We start from the raw sequence: 20,804 nt of genomic DNA, 5'->3' as shown, positions 1-20,804 counted from the left end.
CTTGCACACTCATTGGTTACTTATTGAGTGAGTTATCATTTGTCCCTCACTGTGTCTGTTCCAGGACAACATGGAGGCATTCTACAACACACCACCGGTGGGAAAGAGAGGCACCTCCAGCTACCTGACCAAAGCTGTAATGATCCTGCTGCTGCAGGGCGACGTCAAGCCCTGCAAGGATGACCCGTGCTCTGTTAGTTAGATATACAGCACTTTGACCCCTAATCCCAGCCAGCTGCAGTGTAGTCATCAAATGGTCTGAGAGGACTACTGCGAATTCACCACATGTATTCTGAAGATAACTACTAACCTCTCTGGTCCTTCTTCAGCAGGACTTTTCCCACTCCAGCAAGCAGTTCAGTTGACATTGATTAGCAGGTCTGCAGTTTGCTCTGGAGCTTAAAATACAAATATAAAAACAAAATCATTGGGGATGATACTCTCAGTTCCATAAGGTCCTTCACGTATCTGTGTTTTGTCACTGCCCAGAATCTCAACCCTAGTGGTAAATCAACTTAAATTTTAATGTTATTTATCATGCCGTAGTGTCTCATAACTTGCTAATGTCACCACATATCTAGTTAGCCGTTGTTACACTGTATCTGGATGTTGTGGATTAGTATGTCTGTACTGTTTTTCAAAGGTTAATATACTATACATCGTTGGTTCAAAGTCTCCCAGATTTGAGTCAAAATGATACTGAGCGACAGGTAAGAATAGCACACAAGTACATCAATCAGCCATAACATTAAAACCATTTCATATTGGTCCAGATTGGCTTGTTCCGGTGCATCCTGTGGAATGGGATGTAATAATCCAGTGGCTGGATCAATGCCTTGGGCTGGTACATGTCAAAGTAGCATCCACATGAACACCAGAACCTGAGGTTTCCCAGAGGAACATGGCATTGTGATAAGGTGATCAACTCTCAGTGACTTTAATATTGTGACTAATCAGTGTTTATTCATAAAAAGTAAGAAAATAAAAACTAATTTAAGGGAATAACACACATCTGGTAATAGATTGGAGTTGGACTACCTTAGCTTAGCTTAGCATATAAGCTTAACATGAGAGAAACTTCTAGCCTGACTCCAGTCCAGAACTAAAGGAATATCTTCCTTCTAAACACACAGGTGTAATTCTCTGAAATAAAGCAAATTACTTCCTCTTATTTTTGATGTTGTTTAGATTACTGTTATAAATGTTCTCTGTTCTGGCTCTCAGGTAAAGAACTATTGTGAACTCTTAATTGAACCAGGCTCAGATGTGACGGTTCAAGCTGTATCTTACATCTCACCAGCAGTAATCGGTAGCTGTTACATAGCAATTTAAAGTACAAGATCATGTTGTATCATGAGAATTTTTGTATATTGATGTTTTTGACTCCCCGGGGCCTGAAACATGTGCAGCCTTTTCACCTGAAATTGAAAGCAGTTACTTCTGAAATTATTTCATGAAAGAAATTTAAGAATTTTCTTCAGAATACACGTTCATGGGTCTTTGGCATTAGAGGGGTTGACAGCCGCTGCACTTAGTATTCAATGTGTGTTTTTTTGTGGAGTTACACGGTACAGTATATTGTTCTGCTCAAACTCAAACATCTAATAGACACGTGTATACATTTCTATTAGATGTTTGTTGTACTGTGTTGAGTTTCTCTTTAAAGAGCACTGTGTTCTGTCACCTCTATGCATGCAGAGTGTACCGCATGACAATAGGTTTTGTTCACCGTAACCTTGCAAAGGTTTCTCTGAATGGTATGGGCAACAAAACAGAGTTTTTGAGAGGTCTGTTTTGCACAACAGGCCGCTGCATGACAATGACTATGGCTCATCAGACATCCAAGTAGTTTTTTTCTGAATGTGGGCAACAGAAAAGATTGCTGCCATCCTTAGGTAGAGATGATAAAAGACTCAGTCTGACTTATTTTTAAGTGTGCCTCTCTGAATATCATCACTGTGATGAATCTGCCCGACCTTGTCGCAGCGTATTTGAGAGTGTGTGTGAGTGTTGTTTGCCCCTGTCATTCAAAAGAAGTATTTTTAACTCAAAACTGTAATTTCAGAGAATAAAATTGTGGAAACTGTAAAAATTTCCTTGTGTGTAATTTTCTGTCAGCTTTATAAACTGTATTCGTGAATGACTAAATAAGAGTCACCCCCTGTTCCTTATATTCTACAAATACATGACAATGAAATACAGACATTTAATTGCTGAACACGAAGCAAAAATCTTTTGTTTCCTGGTTAAAACTGCAGCAGAAATGGAGCGTGACGGCTATACCCCCGAGTGGTGTGTTTGGCATTGTATTGGATCCTACCAGTTACACCCACTCATGTTGCCCAAACCCCTTATCAATCTGTATCTTGCCACTGAGGCTGTCTGGCAACACTGCCTAACTGACTGGCAGTGAGAGGTGGAGTGGTGGGCGAGAGCCAGAGGAGAAGATAAATGAGCTCTGCCTCACATTCAATATATTCAAATCAGCTTGCTTGCTGGTGAGAGGAGCGCTTGCCTGTCTTGTTGAATAATCTCCTCTACACCAAGACAAATCCAGGAGAAATTTGTTTCTCAACGTTAAATATAGGAATCGCAAAAAGGGATTATATTGTTGCCAATTAGCTGTACCCTTTGGAATGTAAGATGAAGGGTCATGTTTTTCTGTAAGAAAAGATATCTCCTTTCAAACACAGAGAATCCTTCAGAGAACTCCTCTTTTACAGATAGAATTCAACTCGGAGCAAACTACTGCTGTATACTATATCAACTGTGGCTTTTAACTTATTATGTCAAAATGATACATAAAAATCTACTAAATCACATTAAAGAGCACTCTGACATAGTTTGGTGAGTTTAATCTTGATGTAATTTTTCTCTGCTATTGGAGCTTAAAAAGTGTTACACAGTCAGTCCACTAGGTGCAGCACAGTTCAAGGAATGGATCTGATGTAGTCTCAGATTTTATTAGAGAGGTCCGTAAGATCTTTCTTTATTATTATTATTATTACTATTATTATTAAATGAATAAAGTGAGTAATAAACAAAAGATAATTTATTACAAGTAAAATTATGTTGAACTGGAACTAATATGCAGCATGCTGTTTTTAATAATCTCCTCAGTATTTTCCCATAATTACCACATGGCATTTTACCTCAGAAAGCTGGTCTGTCTTCACCTATGAATCACAGCTTTCTTATTTTCTGACCAAAGGGCACACAAGGTGAGCGGGCAGAGTCACTTTGTTTTGTTGCCTGGACTATGGCTTATCAAGTGATTGAACTGATTCATTAGATTATATAGATGTTTGTGAATCAAAACAATAAGATGACATGAATGAGTGAAGTAAGCGGTAGAACTGTCATTACTCCGCCAAGGAACATGGCAGAATTATGTGACGATCGGCACACGTCTGCTTTTCCGTCTGTGCGCAACATTACTCAAAAACGGACTAATGGATTTGAATGAAATTTTCAGGAAGAGTCAGAAATGACACAAGAACCACCTCATTAGATTTTGGCAGTGATGTGGCTTTTAGTCTGGATCCACGGATTTGTTAAAAATTTCTGTATCATTGCGAGATAGCAGCACGGCGTCACTGAAACGGTGACAAGTGAACACTACATTAGTTGCCTGCTGATGATCACGTGATTGCAAGCCTACTAAAAATCGACCGCTATGGACTTATCGGGACTTATCCGACCGACATTATACAAGGAACAATTGATTAAATTGTGGAGGTGTTTCCAAGTTCCATCAATTCCCGCCACCCACGACATATTTAGGTCACACGATTCGGTATCCGTAGATAACATGCACATGCATAAAACAAGCCTGTACTCTGCGCAAAGTCGTTTTGTTTGTCATTTTGTGGGTACATTTATATTAAATGGCCACATTCTATAGTGCTGTGATTTCTGATCATCAATAACATAGCAGACACAGCTTGGTCTTCTTTGGAATGCCAAGGAAGAGGTCAAACCAGGTAATAAACCCGTTTTGTTTAGGTTCTGATCCTAAACCCAGCATAGAACTGCCATCCTGGACATTGCACAGAATGGGGAACTCTCCCATTCTCAGGAAGAAACTCCACTACAGTCACAGAAGTGAATTACAGCAGGAGCCTGTTGTAGTCAACATCACCATTGGCAGCTCTCTGGAGCAAATCGTGCTACATTCATTTCTTTACAGTATGGGTGTATATCGGACCCCTGTGGAGGGATGAAACTTCATATGGAACAGTAACATGTTGGAACACCACAACTTCAAAGACCCAGTGACTCTTACAGTGCCTTGCAAAAGTATTCACCCCCTGTTGGCTTTTTGCCTATTTTGTCACATTACAACCTCTAAATATTTTTCTAAAATCTGAATTCTACTTTATGGATCTGCACAAAATAGTCAGTTTTGAAGTGAAATGAGATATATATACATATGTATATATATATATATATATATATATATATATATATATATATATATATGTATATATATATATATATATATATATATATATATATATATAAAAAAAGAAATTTTTAAAAATAAAAAACTAAACATTGGCATGTGCATATGTATTCACCCCCTTTGCTATGAAGCCCCTAAAAAGCTCTGGTGCAATCAATTACCTTCAGAAGTCACATAATTAGTGAAATGAAGTCCACTTGTATGTCACATGATCTGTCAGTAAATACACACCTTTTCTGAAAAGCCCCAGAGGCTGCAACACCTAAGCAGGAGGCACCACTAACCAGACACCACCATGAAGACCAAGGAACTCTCCAAACAAGTCAGGGACAAAGTTGTTGAGAAGTACAAGTCATGGTTGGGGTATAAAAAAACATCCAAATTTTTGATGATCCCAGGAGCACCATCAAATCCATCAAATCAAATGGAACGAACATGGCACCACAACAAACTTGTCAAGAGCGGGCCGCCCACCAAAATTCATGGACCGAGCAAGTACAGCATTAATCGGAGGGGCAGCACAGAGACCAAAGGTAACCCTGGAGGAGCTGCAGCATTCCACAGCAGAGACTGAAATATCTGTCTATAGGACCACAATAAGCCGTACACTCCATAGAGCTGGGCTTTATGGAAGAGTGATAAGAAGAAAGCCATTACTTTTAGCTAAAAATCAGAAGGCACGTTTTTAATTTGCAAAAAGGCATGTGGGAGACTCCCAAAATGTATGGAGGAAGGTACTCTGGTCAGATGAGACTAAAATTTAACTTTTTGGCCATAAAGGAAAACGCTGTGTCTGGCGCACACCCAAAACATCTCATTACCCCAAGAACACCATCCCCACAGTGAAACATGGTGGTGGCAGCATCATGCTGTAGGGATGTTTTTCAGCAGGAGGGACTGGGAAACTGGTCCGAGTTGAGGGAAAGATGTATGGGGCTAAATACAGGGATATTCTTGAGCAAAACCTGTACCAGTCTGTAAGAGATTTGAGACTAGAACAGAGGTGCACCTTTCAGCAGGACAATGACCCAATATACTGTTAATGCAACACTTGAGTGGTTTAAGGGGAAACATATAAATGTGTTGGAATGGCCTAGTCAAAGCATAGACCTCAATCCAACTGAGAATCTGTGATCAGACTCAAAGATTGCTGTTCACAAGCACAAACCATCAAACTTGAAGGAGCTGGAGCAGTTTTCCCTGGAGGAATGGGCAAAAATCCCATTGGCAAGATGTGGCAAGCTCATAGAGACTTATCAAAAATGACTTGCAGCTGTGATTGCCGCCTAAAGGTGGCTCTACAGAGTACTGACTGAATAGTCAGTGGGGGTGAATAGTTATGCACATTGATGTTTTCTGTTATTTTGTCATATTTTTTGTTTGCTTCACAATAAAACAAATAATCATACCTTCAAATTTGTAGGCATGTTCTGTAAATTAAATGATGCAAACCTTCAAAGAATCCATTTTAATTCCAGGTTGTGAGGCAACAAAACATGAAAAATGCCAAGGGGGGTGAATACTTTTGCAAGGCACTGTAGCTCTTTTGCTTTTGTCTCCTTAATTTTACTTTGCTTTTGGCGCACTTTTTCTTTAGCTCTTTGCCTAATTTTTGTTGCTCTTTTATAATTTTCGCGATATCTTTAGATATTGCTGACTTTCGTTATAAGTCTGAGCTTATATGTTTAATCCTTTTTAAGACAAGCCAATAAGAAACAATATAAATCCATTTTTCCTTTTTAAACTAAATTCCACAATGCCCTCACTCTGTTTTCAGAACTCTTTGTATTATCGGGCCAACGCCAACTGAAAACCCAATGAGAGCCACCGTCATACCAGTTATTTTGCCCATCAACACTGAGGACCATGCACATCGCGCACTGAACACCGGCTGCCTACCGACACCCATCACCTGTGTGCCAATGTTGGAAGTCTGCTGGCAGACACTGCGCTGTGAGAGCTCCAGTGGCAGAACTCATTGTCTAGTGACCACATGACACTTCAGGACAGACAGCCTGGATATGTTGTGAGGAAATTTTGCCCTAACCGCTGTGTTCCAGCCAATGGAAGCGCCGATCCGGTCAGTGCTGCACAAAATAGGCAAAGCCAACCTCTTCTATCTGCTCCTGATTGGGCTGATGTTTTAATAACTTAACAATAATCAAATTTATTCATTTGTAAGCATATCAATCGTAACCCAGATCATAGATACGTTATGCTAGATCATTTGCTAACTACCCTCCTTTCGCCATAATCCTCTTCATTTAATAGTTTAGTCTGATTCCATACATTCACAACACACACTATATTTTTCACTGTCTATAGTTCACTTGTATTGTTTTAGTAGAATAGTTAATAAATGTTTTTCATTTAGACCAACTCACGGTCTTGTGTTTTTCTTAGTGTGGGGACTGAGGTTAATTTTATCAGAACTCTAGACTTTCAGATATCAGACTTATCACCTTCATTATAATCAAAGTCTCTTTGAGACTTAGTTTAAATTTATCATTTCCCAATGGTGCCCCTAAATTAATGAGTGCAACTTAACTACATTAGTAGTTACGCTACAGTAACTAATAAACGAACGCTGTGTTTCTACAAAGGAATGCTGCATTTCTGACAATGCCATATGGGGGAATGAGCAGCCTTCACAGAGTACTGCGCTCTCTGATTACTTTTCTTGTATTATAGAAGAATTAACTGCATTTTTCATACATTCACTCCAATCTTAATATTTTCTTCTTTCTTTGTTTTCTGACATATGTCATCACATGTGCAGTATATTGTACACACGTCACTGCCACCATCTATATATCTGGAAGAATGCTCTTTTCATGGTGATAACCATTAGGGAGCCCAATCCCAAATGGCAAACTCTGATTGACTGTTAAAACAGAGGAAATTCCTCCCATGGCAGCCAGCACATCATTCAAATTTCTGTATCTCTGTCACATTTCCTACAATAAAACAGCAGGACATCCACCATAGTCTCCCTTGTCTCATCTGGCTTTGAGATGTGAGTGAATGTCAGACTGTAGATAAAATGGTACAACAATATGTTTAGTCTGCAAGCAGCCGAACACAGGGGGATTTATACAGGTGGTAGTCATCTGTACTACTGGTCAAAAGTTTTAGAACACCCCAATTTTGCCATTTTTTAATTGGAAATTATGCATGTTAATGAATCATGGTACTCTGAAATGAAAGCATAGAACAAATAAACAAATTAAGCTTAAAAAAATACATTTAGAAACCAAACTGTATTCTAAATTTTTGACTCATCAAAGTACCCACCTTCGGCTGATGTAACAGCTGAACACACTCGTGGCATTCTTTCCACAATGGAAATCAAGTATTTTTCAGAAAGTTCTTCCCAACTCTGTTGCAGAAGTTCCTTTAAATGTGTGGCAATGCTAGGTGGCTTTGCCTTCACTCTTCTGTCCAATTCATCCCAAACCAGCTCCATGGCGTTTAAGTCTGGAGACTGTGCTGCCACTCCATGTTTTCAAGCTTACCATCTTGTTTTTTTTTCCTAAGGTAGTTCTGGCAGAGCTTGGACTTATGTTTTGGGTCATTATCTTGCAGTAGGATGAACCACTGACCAACTGGATGCATACCAGAGGATACTGCATGGTGCTGCAGAATGCTGTGGTAGACGTTTTGGTTTAGGGTTCCTCTCACTCTGTATTAGTCACAGACCCTGGATCCAGCAAAACCGCCCCAGACCATCATGCTTCCTCCATGTTTGACAGTTGTCACACACTGAGGAACCATCCCTTTGCCTATATGACAAAAATCCTGTGTGATGAACCAAAGATTTCAAATTTTGATTCATCAGTCCATAACACCTTCTTCCAGTCATCAGTAGTCCATTGGCAGTGTTTCATGGCCCAGGCAAGCCTCTTTTTTTCTAATGTCTTAGCAATGACTTTCTTGCTGCAACCCGACCTGTCAAACCTGCAACTCCGAGTCTTCTCTTCACAGTTGAAATTGAGGCTTGCTTACTACGACCACTATTTTTTTTTATTGGATAGGACAATGAGAGAGAGACAGGAAACCTGGGTAGAATTTACTTGCAGTAAATGGCCATGAGCTGGATTCGAACCCATGACCACTGCATCGCACTGCATGAAAGGAGGGATTTTTGTCAGAAAACAGCACTCAAAATTTCCGTGGAATTTCAAGTTAATGGCAGTGAACTGCAATTTGCAGGCAGCACAAAAAACTACTGAGAAATGCCAGGAATTAACGTGGACGGCTGATCTCCCAGGGGGGGGGAGCTTTCCAGTGTCAGTGAAAATGCTGTAAGCTATACAAATGCAAATCAGAGTGGTGTGTGTGTGTGTCTGCGGTGGGAGAGTTGGTGGGTGTGGAGGGTGTAAGGTAGGGGGGTTGGTGGGTGTGGAGGTGTAAGGTAGGGGGGTTAGGGGTGGGGGTTGACTTTTCACACTTGCATTAGTTTTTTTAAGAGAAAAAGGACACACAAACAAAACTATACAGTTTATACTTTATTTGAATCAGGGTTCATACAGCTTTTATAAAAGTAAATAAAAGCACATCACAGGCACTTTTCAACACTGTCAAAATCCTAAATCTCAAACACCATGCAGAGCAGCATGACTACAGTCACCTTTTCTCTTATGTAGCTTTCTTGTACAGTGGATGTGTTTACCACACATCTTCCAGCAATGCCCTCAACAGGTAGAAATGATGATGGACATGAGGTGTCTGTTCCCCTCAAGTTCCAAACTTCTACCGACTTTCCATAATAATGTCTGTTGGGATGGTGATGAAGCCTGGCAAATCCTGCAATTACACGTCTATATATAGTACTCTCTGACCTGACATTAATAGCTATGAACTGCTTCATAATGGCTGGTCTTGTTTCTGTCAGAGGTTCAAGGATGGATTCCTTAAAAAACACCATCTAGCAAATACAGACCTGATCAAAATCTTAAGACCAGTTGAAAAATAGCTAGAATTTACCTTTTGCACATTTGGATCTTAATGAGGTTTTAAGTAGAGCTACAATATGCAAAAGCAAGAAGGGGGAGTGAGACAAAAAGCACTTTGAAAAAGTAATTTATTGAAAACAACAAGTAAACTGAAATAGGCTGTTTATCAGCTGATCAAAAGTTTAAGACCACAGGCTATAAAAGCCCAAATCTGCTCAAAATTCTCATCTTCTGTCAGGCATTCACATGGTCATGCCCTCCTGATGGCTAAAGCTAAGAAGCTTTCTCTTCTTGAACATGGTCGGATCGTCGAGCTGCATAAGCAAGGCCTCTCACAGCGTACCATTGCTGCTGAGGTTGGACGCAGTAAGACAGTCATTCTAAATTTTTTGAAAGATCCTGAGCATTATGGAACAAAAAAGTCAAGTGGTAGACCCAAAAGAATTACACCTGCGCTGAGCCGGAGGATCCGAGTGGCTGTCCGTCAAGACACAGGGCGGTTCTCGACCCAAATTAAGGCCCTTACTGGTGCCGACTGCAGCGCAATAACCATCAGACGGCATCTGCGGGAAAAGGGTTTCAAAAACAAAAAACGAATTCGAAGACCACATCTCCTACAACGCCACAAAACGGCCTGTTTAGACTTTGCCAGGGAGCATCAAACATGGGACATTGAAAGGTGGAAAAAAGTTTCATTCTCTGATGAGACAAAATTTAACCTTGACGGTCCAGATGGCTTCCAACGTTACTGGCATGACAAGGAGATCCCACCTGAGATGTTTTCTACCCGGCACAGTGGAGGGGGGTCCATCATGATCTGGGGTGCTTTTTCATTCAGTGGAACACTGGAGCTTCAGGTGGTGCAGGTCATCAAACGGTGGCTGGTTACGTGCAGATGTTGCAGCGGGCATCCCTCATGACTGAGGGCCCTCGTCTGTGTGGTAACAGCTGGGTTTTTCAACAGGACAACGCTGCAGTTCACAACGCTCTCTTGATGAAGGACTTCTTCAGGGAGAATAACATCACTCTTTTGGACCATCCCGCATGTTCCCGATTTAAATCCCATAGAGAACATTTGGGGATGGATGGCAAGGGAAGTTTATAAAAATGGCCATCAGTTCCAGATAGTTGATGCCCTTCGTGAAGCCATCTTCACCACTTGGCGCAATGTTCCCACCAGCCTCCTGGAAACACTCGCATCAAGCATGCCCAAACGAATTTTTGAAGTGATTAACAAGAACGGTGGAGCTACTCATTACTGAGTCCTACTGAGAACATTTTTTGTTCTGGTTTGAAGAGTTTTTTTTAATTTTTTGAGCGATGGTCTTAAACTTTTGATCAGCTGATAAACAGCCTATTTCAGTTTACTTGTTGTTTTCAATAAATTACTTTTTCAAAGTGCTTTTTGTCTCACTCCCCCTTCTTGCTTTTGCATATTGTAGCTCTACTTAAAACCTCATTAGGATCCAAATGTGCAAAAGGTAAATTCTAGCTATTTTTCAACTGGTCTTAAAATTTTGATCAGGTCTGTACATATGCTCACCTTTCTGCTCTAAATCTGTCATTCAAATATGTTACAAGTTTGCATGAAATGGCAAAATGATCAACTGTAGTTACAGTCTTCATCTGATGATACATCATCAACACTGCATGCACACTACCAGACAAATGTTTGGACACACCTCATTCAATGGTTTTTAGTTATTTGTATTATTTATACATTGTAGATTGATACTGAATATTAACTCTTTGTTTACAACATAATTCCATATGTATATATGTACTGAATGAGAAGGTGTGTCCAAACTTTTGACTGGTAGTGTAGATCAAGCTCATCTAGGATGATATGACAGAGGCATCACAGTAAAGGGCAAAGCCTTTTCTTCTTTTGATTAAAGAAGTTCATCTTGCAGGCGTAGAGAAAATCTGTTGACCAGGAGAAGTCGGCATGTTACTTTAAGGAATGCTGCGTCACTGACGTCATCACGTTAGAGTTGCTCGTCCAATCACACGCGTCGTCTCGCAAGAACCGCGCGATACACGAACAGAAAAAGAAGTCGTCTTTGTGAGTTTCTACAATGGCGGCCCGGTATCGCCAGTCCGACTCACCACAAACTCCTCGCATAGAACAGCCTGGACATGACCGACTGGTTCCAGTCAGACCAGCGACAGACACTGAGAAGAAACTATTGAACGTTATCTGCCGGCTGTCTGGCCAGAAAGGACCGCTGGAGGAGAAGCTGGAGGAGAGGATAGCCGCCATGGAAGCCAAATTAAACACTTTTTCCAGCGGCGAGGAAATTCAGCGGAAAAGAGGAGAGCACAGTCCTAAAATTGCGGTAAGAATATATTCCATTTGTAGGATATTTTTAGTGAGTTTTAGCACAATGCTCTGAATTGGTAACGTTAAGCAGTGATAGCATGTAGTCCTCCATCTTTGTTAACAAACGTGACTTTATTTTTGCCTTTTTGTACTTTTAGGAACAAGGGTGAGACTGTTTATTCTCTTTTCTTTTTCGTGAGAAAAAAATGTTTACTGTAAGCATGTATAATAATTCTTTGTCAGCTGAATGCACACAATTAAATTGTTGTACTGTAGATTGTAAACCATTCATGCATCCATTCAAATTGTGTCTGCTAATTTAAAACTGTTTTAAATGACTTTACAGTTGACTCTGCAGTTATTCTGCTGTGAGTAGTAAATGAATGTTCTGATTTATTTTCACAGACTGGGCTCGCCTCACAATGAGACAGTCAGGACATATTTAGTTAAAATTTTGGCTGAAGTCCAGATGTGGAGACAGACGTCCTTCTATGTAAGTATCCTGTTTAAAATTGTTCTAAATTTTTCGATTTCATCAACAGCAATAAAAGCTAACAATAGCTGAAAATAGCAGGAAATAATAATAAGAATAAAGCTAACAACGGCTTCATTTAACTGTTTTCCAGCTGATTGTAAAAAGCATTTTGAAACTCTACGGAGGAACTACCGCTACAGTCAACCCAACATGGCAGATCAGGCGGAGGCCATGAAGTCTTCTGCCCGGAGTCACCACAGAAGAAAGAGGGTAAGAGATATTAGTTTGATTCATTACATTGTGTGTTTTATACAAAATGTGGTTAGAATAGTATTGCTGGTCACTATGACATTATTTTTCTGTTAAATTATTAAATGTATTGATTTCCTGTACTGATTGTGTTCGCAGCTGCTGGATGCCAGGAAGACAGTCCTTGCTCCAGATGAAGAGGACTTCTGGAAGGGCATCACAGCTGACATGATGTCAGATGAGGAGGACGGCAGCGTTGACGGGGTGCGTGGATGGATAGTACGGCCTCCATCCTTCCACAGCCAGGAGCTTGCCAACCTGCGTGCAGCCCTACAGGCTGGAGGCTGATGTAAAGTACACAGCTCTACATCACAGATGTTTTCACAATGGACAGCCGTCTGATAGACTGAAGCCACTGAAGTACAACACAGCAGCAGCCAGAAAACATTTTAAGCCAGAGCTGATGCTTGAGACCAGCCTGGAGTGAGAGATGAACTTGGCCATTTTTTTGTTTTTGTTTTGAAATATATATATATATATATATATATATATATATATATATATATATATATATATATATATATATATATATATATATATAAAAAAATTTTTGGTTGAACTTTGCACAATTTTATTTCATTTTTTAAATTTTTTTGTAATTTTTTTTGTTTTTAAGGACAGTTTATTTTAATTTTGATTTCGGATTTCTGGAAGTCTAGACTGTTCAATAAAGCTCTTGTTTTTCAACATGTCTCAACATGTCATATTTTTTCCCTTCCAATAAAATAATGTCATTGATTGTAGGATAGCCCATTGGATAACAATAAGTATGCAGGTTAACTAATTATACACTATATGGCCCATATTTATTAACGTCTTATTAAAATATTAATAATAAGCATTATTATTGTGTGTGACTCGGGGTGAGGAGGGGGGGTGGGGTGGGTGGGGGGGCGGGGATTTGACCAGTAGCAACAGATCTTTCAACCAATCATGACACAGTTTTTTTCTGTTGTCATGTCTTGTTTCATCCGATCGGTGTCCTGAGTCATGCTAGACAGGCAGGCTAGATGCTAATTATTTTTCACACCTCTGCCACGCCCCAGGTGTGAAGTCTCACTCCCCCCTTGCCCCACACACCCACCCCCCAACTCCACAAACATGATTCCTTCAAGGTATTTCTCCTCACCCGCCAACTAGTAGTTCATAGCCTGAGAACAACCAATAACTGTGGAGAACTTAGTAGGTGTTCAGTGATTCACAGGGTCGATAATCTGGCTTTTCATGCAGTGGGACTATAGCCCCTGTTTGTGGGTCACCTGCCCAGCCAGCTGAGCTATCCGGGCGCCCTACTACGATCACTATTAAGCTGTGCTTGAAGCTGTTGTCCTGTGAGCCGCCTATCACACAAGCTATTGACTCTCACAAACTTGTCTTCTGATTCTGTTGTGGCCTTGGGTCTTCCTGTCAGAGTTTCCCCCAGTTTCTGAGTGCCTTTTGATGAACAAATGAATAAATTTTACTAAGCAAAACTGTTGCTGTGAAATTGAATACACATTCAAACCATCTCAGGATAAAGTTTTCATTAAACGACATCTTCAGGCAAAAATCCCCTTTTCCATTTGTGCAGTGTCTTTGTTTAGTAATGACCAAATACCAGCAACACTATTTGGGTTTTGCAGTAATTTGGAAATGTTAACATGATAACATGCAAAGCTAAGGTGACAAACTGTATACCTGCCAAACATGTCTCAGCATGTTAGCATTATCATGATAAAGAAATTAAAATTGTCACTGCAAAGTTCTGTTGAACCACAGTTCAAAAGCAATGTCTGATTTTCATTGGTTAATTTTCATAGAATTCTTATTTATTATTACTTTTCTCAGATTCAAATTATTTCTGTGACAATTGTGGATTTTTCTTTCATTAACCGAGTGGTACCAACAATTTTATCCACGTGTGTAGCTACGGTTTAATTCTATTATGTCCTTGTACCAACTAAGGCCACACAGGTTCCAATACCACAGGGGGTGAGATGTGTTCCAATTAAACAATTTCATTAACATATTTATATTAAAAAATATATATAATAATGTCACACATCAGTTAACACATTTAGAGAGGAAAAAAAGAATGGGCAAGGGGGACTAGAAACAGGGCTGGGGCTTATCGTGTGGCAGGGCAACCGAAAAGGAAGAGGGATCCTCAAATGAATCACCCATGACACTGCAAAAATGCACACACACAAAACCAAAGGCGGGGAAAGGGGTGAAGAACACACCACCACCAAGGATTAACTGCCGCAGTCAGCCCACAGCACCTGACAAAGACAGAACACAGATTAATAAAAACATGCCTAAACTAAGCAAACTGGTGTGGACTAAACCAAATATCTACATAACAAAAGAAAAAAAGTTAATCGACCAATCAAATCAATATATGAAATGAAATGAACTTGCAAAAAGATAACTAAACCAACTAATACAATGAATGAAACTAAAATACAAAAAAGAAATTACTAAATTAATTTCTGAATAACAAGGTCAAAAAACAAATCAACTCAAATGCATGAGGCCTTAAACGTTAGGGCCCACGTCAGTAGACATAGGCCATCCAGGTTCCAGAACAGCCACTGCCATTATCGGCCTCTGGCGGCACTCAGCTGTGCTGGGCCGAGACGTAGTCCACTCCGAGCCGGCAGCAACACAAACGAAACAAAAAAAACCCCCAAAGCAGTACAAAAAAAGAAGAAGAACCAAAACAGCAGTGCGGCTCGGAGTGGTGGTAGTGGGCCAGACCATTACGCCGGGCTGCTAAAAAACGGAAATAAACCCAAAATTTAATAAATGGACTAAAATCAACCTGATACATACCCAGCGACCTGAGGATGTGAGCCGCGAGAATACTTCTCGAACACTCAACTGGACCGGGCCGGTAGTTGTGCACACGGCAGGGCTCCAGCAGATCACTGTCACCCTCGCCCCAGCGGTCGGCCACGCTGAACGCAGCAGAGATTGTGTGACACCATGCGCAACTACGCACAACAAACAAAAGGGAAAGATGGCAGAGCACTCACGTTTGGAGAGAAGACAGCGCGCCTTGATGGCAATCACATCCACTGGGCTGCCACACCAAACAGAAGAACGGCTGCATCCAATAACGCTGTCACGCCGAGCCACAGCCACCACAGGAGTAAGCAAGGAGTGGAAGACAGGAAGCGCCACCACTGCACACCTGGATATAAAGGGCGCATGGTACCGCCCAGCAATTACGGTACCCGCACAGCTGGTGCGGTGCCCAGGAAGGACACAACCTCCTGTCACATCAAGAAACCTTAACCTCATCTATAAATTGCTGCGAAGCCAGGATTCTGGCTCAGTAACATGAATTGAAATTGTAAGGAGCATTTTATGTAAATCCTCATTCAAAAAAAAAAAAACATTTTTAACATTTTTAAAGAGAAAACAGAAATTATGGGCAAACAAGCTTAGGGAATAAGTGCTGTGGTATGTGGCACTGGTCCATGTTATATAGTGGAAACTATACAAATGACATTAGAAAAATTTGTGAGCAGAATTTAACTCAAAGCCTCACAGTGCCCAAGTACAACTGCGTGTATTAAAAGACTTGGATGTGGCACTGCCACTATCTTGTGGCTTATTTTTCCCAGTGGCTACTTGCAGTAATAAAATCCCCTGTGGCCCAAAGAGTATCTACTCCTTAGACCACCATTATAAAGGAGACACCTCTAATGGCAAGCAAGGTCAATTTTTACTCTCTACATTATGAATTTTTACTTTGATTTTGTATTTGTACAACTTTCTCAGAGCCAAGATAAGTGAGTTGCATTGGCAATGCAAAGGGCCAAGAGTGTGCAGGTGGGCCAGTGGGAGAAATGCTGATGCACGTGCAGTTGGCCTCCAACATGGAAGTAAACACATAATGTACTGGTATATGTAGATATAATTCATCTGTGCTGTAGGTTTTAGGCAACTAGTTTCTTTCTGAAACACAGACGAGAGGGGTAAAACACAATGATTGTTAAAATATGTAAATAGTGGCACACACTGTCAGACAGTCTCACCTGAAAGGCTTTCACAACTGTCTTTATAAAATGTGACAGAAATGGTTTTGCAGAGAACACAAAGAAGCTTGAAAGTAATACCGATAGCCTGCTTACTTTCTCTACAGTAAGTGTATTTTTGGTTTCCGGAAGTTGCAAAAATTCTTGGACGCGACCTACCCAATGCCGGGGTCAGGGAGGTGGGATAAGAGATTTGTAAAGCAGCCTGACCATTTGACATGTCGTTGTTTTGAAGTGCACTGACCTCTTTGGTCTTGTTTGAAGCCATCATCTCTTACATGATCAATTTGTGATTTTGAATGGTTTGCATAACGTTGACTTTTGACCTCCTTAATATTGGTGGCAACAATTTTGTTGCAGCAGTAATTTAAAATAACTAAATGCATATGCAAATGTACCATGGCAGCCAAAGATCCATCCATACATTATCTATACACTGCTTAATTCTCATTAGGGTCACAGAAAAGGGGTGAGGAGTGGGCTGGAGTCTATCCCAGCTGACTTAGGGTGAAGGCAGGGGACACCCTAGACAGGTCACCAGTCTATCACAGAGCTACATATAGAGACAAACAATCAAGCTCATATTCACACCTGCAGACAATTTAGAGTAACCAGTTAACCTCAGCATGTTTTTGGACTGTGAGAGGAAGCTGGAGTACCCAGAGAAAACCCACGCATGCACAGGGAGAACATGGAAACTCCATGCAGAAAGATCCCGGGAAGGCTGGAACGCAAACTAGGGATCTTCTAGGGCAAAAGTGCTAACCAACAAGCCACTGTACAGCTCACCACCAAAGATGACATTGTTAATGACATTGTATGACAGTGTTAAAATGCGTAATTAGGGAAATGATTGTGTCCTGTAAAGCAACAGTACATTGTGGTTATGATATGCTGCAGCCTCATAACTCAGCATCTGACATCAAGAGCACCAAAGTGACACATATCTATCAACGTCTCATATGAGAGATGGCACTAAGCCCAGACACAAACACACAAACGCTGGTTAGCCATATTGTCAAGTGTCTTGAAGCATTGCCAAAATCATGTAGAACACAATAAAAGCAGTTAAGTGTGTAGAGCTACATGTAGCTAAGAGATGAAAGACTGTTTCACCATAAGTCTATTGTCATAAGTCTTCAATCAATTAAAACATTACACAGTATAAAAAGAAGACTCAAATAAGGATTTTTTTTGATTAACAGCAAGCTGTATGATGTGATGAGCTGTGCACCTGTCAACTCAGGCTGAAATCAGCAGACAGATCACATTCTATTTGACTAAATGAGATACACAGATGCTGCAATTAGACTACCTACCATTTGGCCAGCTTTCAACTGAGTGTAACCTCAGGGAAGTTATTTGCTCTTTGGAGGCTCCATATTCAATACAAGTGCTCTTGTGTTTTGGGATCCATAACAGACATGCTTATTGGCACTTTTGGCACCAATCCATTGCTTAATCAAAAGGAAACAAGCTCAGGGTGACTTTAAAGCTTGCCAGTCATTTTTTTTTTTTTTTTTTTTGCAGAAAGGCTGACCAAAATAAAGTGTGAAAGGCAAGTGTATCAATGCATTCACACAATTAGCAAATAATTTCCAACATTGCAGATTAAGCTAAAATGACATGCCATAAACAGTCGCTCAGCTTAATGCACTTTATTTTGTCCCATACACATGCAGCTCCAACTGATCATGTTGCTACACTAATTTCAAGCCTGACTGTCACTGAAACCGGCTTACTTGAAATATACCTAGTGATTAGATAGGCAGTGCACTGTAACAGTAATGATGGTTATTATGACATTTACAGCTGTTACACAGCTTACTATTGAGCTCAAATAGATATCCACAAACTATTACCAGTGACTCCCTAAAAGCCTTTTATGACTATGTTAAGCTATGCAATCCCCCATTGCCTACACTGTGTATTAACTGATAAATGCAGTTTTAACCCTCTAAAAACCAACTGTTTTGGCCCCCACACTGCCCCTTTACATTTTTTAAAGTAAAACATCACATTAAAAGTTCGATAAATCTATGATCAACGAATTTGAGGTCGGCGTGGGTTTGACCTTTCATCTGGGAGTGTCACAGTTCTTTTGGGGATCATAGGACACACTGCTAGCAGAAGGTATGATAAATTTCACTTTTTAATAAGTTTAAATAACTTTGTATAAAAAATATCTGTGATGTGCATGAATATGTGAAGAAGAATATTTGAGTAAAAAAAGGCAGCTTAAGAATCTGAGAGACTTTGGAATTAAACAGATTGGGATGGCAAGATGACTGGGTCAGAGCATCTCCTAGCAGCAGGTCTTGTGGAGTATTCTCAGTATGCAATGGTCAGTGCTGGTCAAATGTGGTCCAAGAAAGGGAAACTAGTGACAGGGTCATGGGCACCCAAGGTTCACTAATGCACGTGGGTGGTGAAAGCTGTCTCATGTGGTCTGATCCTGCAGAGGACCAACTGTCAAACAAACTGCTTAAAACCTTAATTCTGGCTGTGTAAATACAAAAAAAAAGTGTATCACAGTGTGCTAAATTTGTGGCTGTGTAGCTGCCATTGTTAACCCCTTTCCACTGCTGAAAGTAACTATAATTTGTAGTTGGTGCGATGGAGCAATGACAGAACTCAAAACGGGGCTGGTGAGAATCCAGGAGAAAAATTGAGTCCAGGTAGAGAGCAGAACACGAACTGGTGGGTACGGGGCAGAGCAGGGTCCATCATGAGAGGCTATTGCAATTTGGAGATGAAGCAGAGATCTGAGGGAGTCCAAAGGGGGAACAGCAGTCAGGAGGAAAGCTGGGATCTGATAGTCTATGGTCCGGCAGGGAGAGAGTGACTGAACTGTGCTTGCATAGCTGGAGGTGTGATTGAGGGCAAGTGAGCTAAATGGGCTGATCAGCGCAGGTGACTGTCATCGCTGTAATCAGCAAAGTGCAGGCAGATGAGTGAGAAAGACAAGGGACACAGGCAGACAGATGCAGAGACCAACAGATGCAAACAGAGGGAGCCATAAGGACAAAAGACAAAGAGAGAGAGAGAAAAGGGAGAGAGATGACAGGATGAGTGAGAGAGATATAGGAGGGAGAAAGAGAAAAAGAGGGAGAAGGAGGAAGACGGGCAGGGACTGGAGCAGGGGTCATAACAGTTTGTATGGTGATTCCAGTAGTTTCAGTGCTGTAGAGTGTGAATTTGACCAGCTTGTCAAGCAGTATGTAATATGTGAGAGAACCACTGAGAAGAAGAACATCTTAGCTGCTCCAGTTGATAAAAAGTTTCTAATGAACCTGAAATTGGATAAATTGAACTTTACTTTATTACTGACCTTTTTTATATGGGTTTTAAAATTGAGATTTGAGTCAGTGTGAAATCCTAAATATTCATTTTCTGTAACAACTTGCAACCTCCCTCCAGATACAAGAACATCTGATTCCATGGTGCTGTGATTTCTGGAGAAAAACATACAGTTTTTGACTGATTCAACTGAAGACAGGATTTTTTTAACCAAGATGTCACCTGCAACATAACATCTGTTAGCTTGGTTGTAACCTCCACTGCAGTCTTCCCATGACCAAGAACAACCATGTCTTCAGCATACATTAAGATATCACATTTCTCACACACAGAAGGTAGATCTTTTATGTACATGCTGAACAGGATTGGACCCAGTAAGGGGCCCTGTGAAACACCAGTTGACAACTGTAAGAAGGTGAAGTTCAGATTATCAATTGTGACAAGTTGGGAGCGGGATGAAAGGTAAATTTTGATAAGGTTGAGAAATTCTATGGAAAAACTGTAATTCAGAAGTTTATTTAACAGGATTGTATGGTTAACTGTGTCAAATGCTTTCCGCAGGTCAAGGAAGACAGCCCCCACGACCCCACCTTTGTCCAGTAACGATTGAACTTTTTCGACAAAGTAGCATATGGCTGTTTCTGTCGAGTGGGTAGAGCTGAACCCAAATTGTAGTGGGTGCAATGAAAATGAACTATTGTTGAGGTGGTGTTTTATTTGTTTTGCAACCTGTTTTTCATATACCTTTGAAACAGTAGGTAGGATACTTATTGGCCTGTAGTTGGAAGTAAGAAAAGGGCCACCACCTTTGAATATAGGGTCCACAATAGCAGGCTTCCATAAGTCAGGAAATCTCCCCTGACTCAATGAAGTGTTGATAATATGAGTTAATGGACTGACTATTGAAGGACTAATTTCTTTTAGCATGAGTCCATCCCATAAACATCTTTAA

The 20,804-nt window shown here is 40.6% G+C and overlaps 2 protein-coding genes across 4 annotated transcripts in view; both read left to right on the top strand.

Annotated features, from left to right (window-relative positions):
- phkb (phosphorylase kinase, beta) overlaps positions 1-2,092 on the top strand; it is a 227,019-nt gene extending 224,927 nt beyond the window's left edge. For all 3 annotated transcript variants that reach the window (XM_023265994.3, XM_055012134.1, XM_023265996.3), the window contains one exon: positions 65-2,092. In XM_023265994.3, coding sequence (XP_023121762.1) covers positions 65-202 — 138 coding nt within the window. In that variant the 3' untranslated portion in view covers positions 203-2,092. The remainder of the gene's footprint in view (positions 1-64) is intronic.
- A 9,363-nt stretch (positions 2,093-11,455) lies between these two features.
- LOC118470003 (uncharacterized protein C14orf93 homolog) lies at positions 11,456-12,978 on the top strand. Its single transcript, XM_055012300.1, has 4 exons — positions 11,456-11,759; positions 12,149-12,236; positions 12,370-12,488; positions 12,627-12,978. Exons 3-4 carry the CDS (start codon positions 12,429-12,431, stop codon positions 12,813-12,815), a joined length of 249 nt encoding a protein of 82 aa, XP_054868275.1. The 5' UTR covers positions 11,456-11,759; positions 12,149-12,236; positions 12,370-12,428; the 3' UTR covers positions 12,816-12,978.
- The last annotated feature ends 7,826 nt before the right edge of the window (positions 12,979-20,804 follow it).

This window comes from Amphiprion ocellaris, chromosome 1, assembly GCF_022539595.1.
Source record: "Amphiprion ocellaris isolate individual 3 ecotype Okinawa chromosome 1, ASM2253959v1, whole genome shotgun sequence".
Classification (NCBI taxonomy): Eukaryota; Metazoa; Chordata; class Actinopteri; family Pomacentridae; genus Amphiprion; species Amphiprion ocellaris.
The sequence above is the reverse complement of the archived record's forward strand: the minus strand, read 5'-3'. Positions and strand labels throughout refer to the sequence as shown.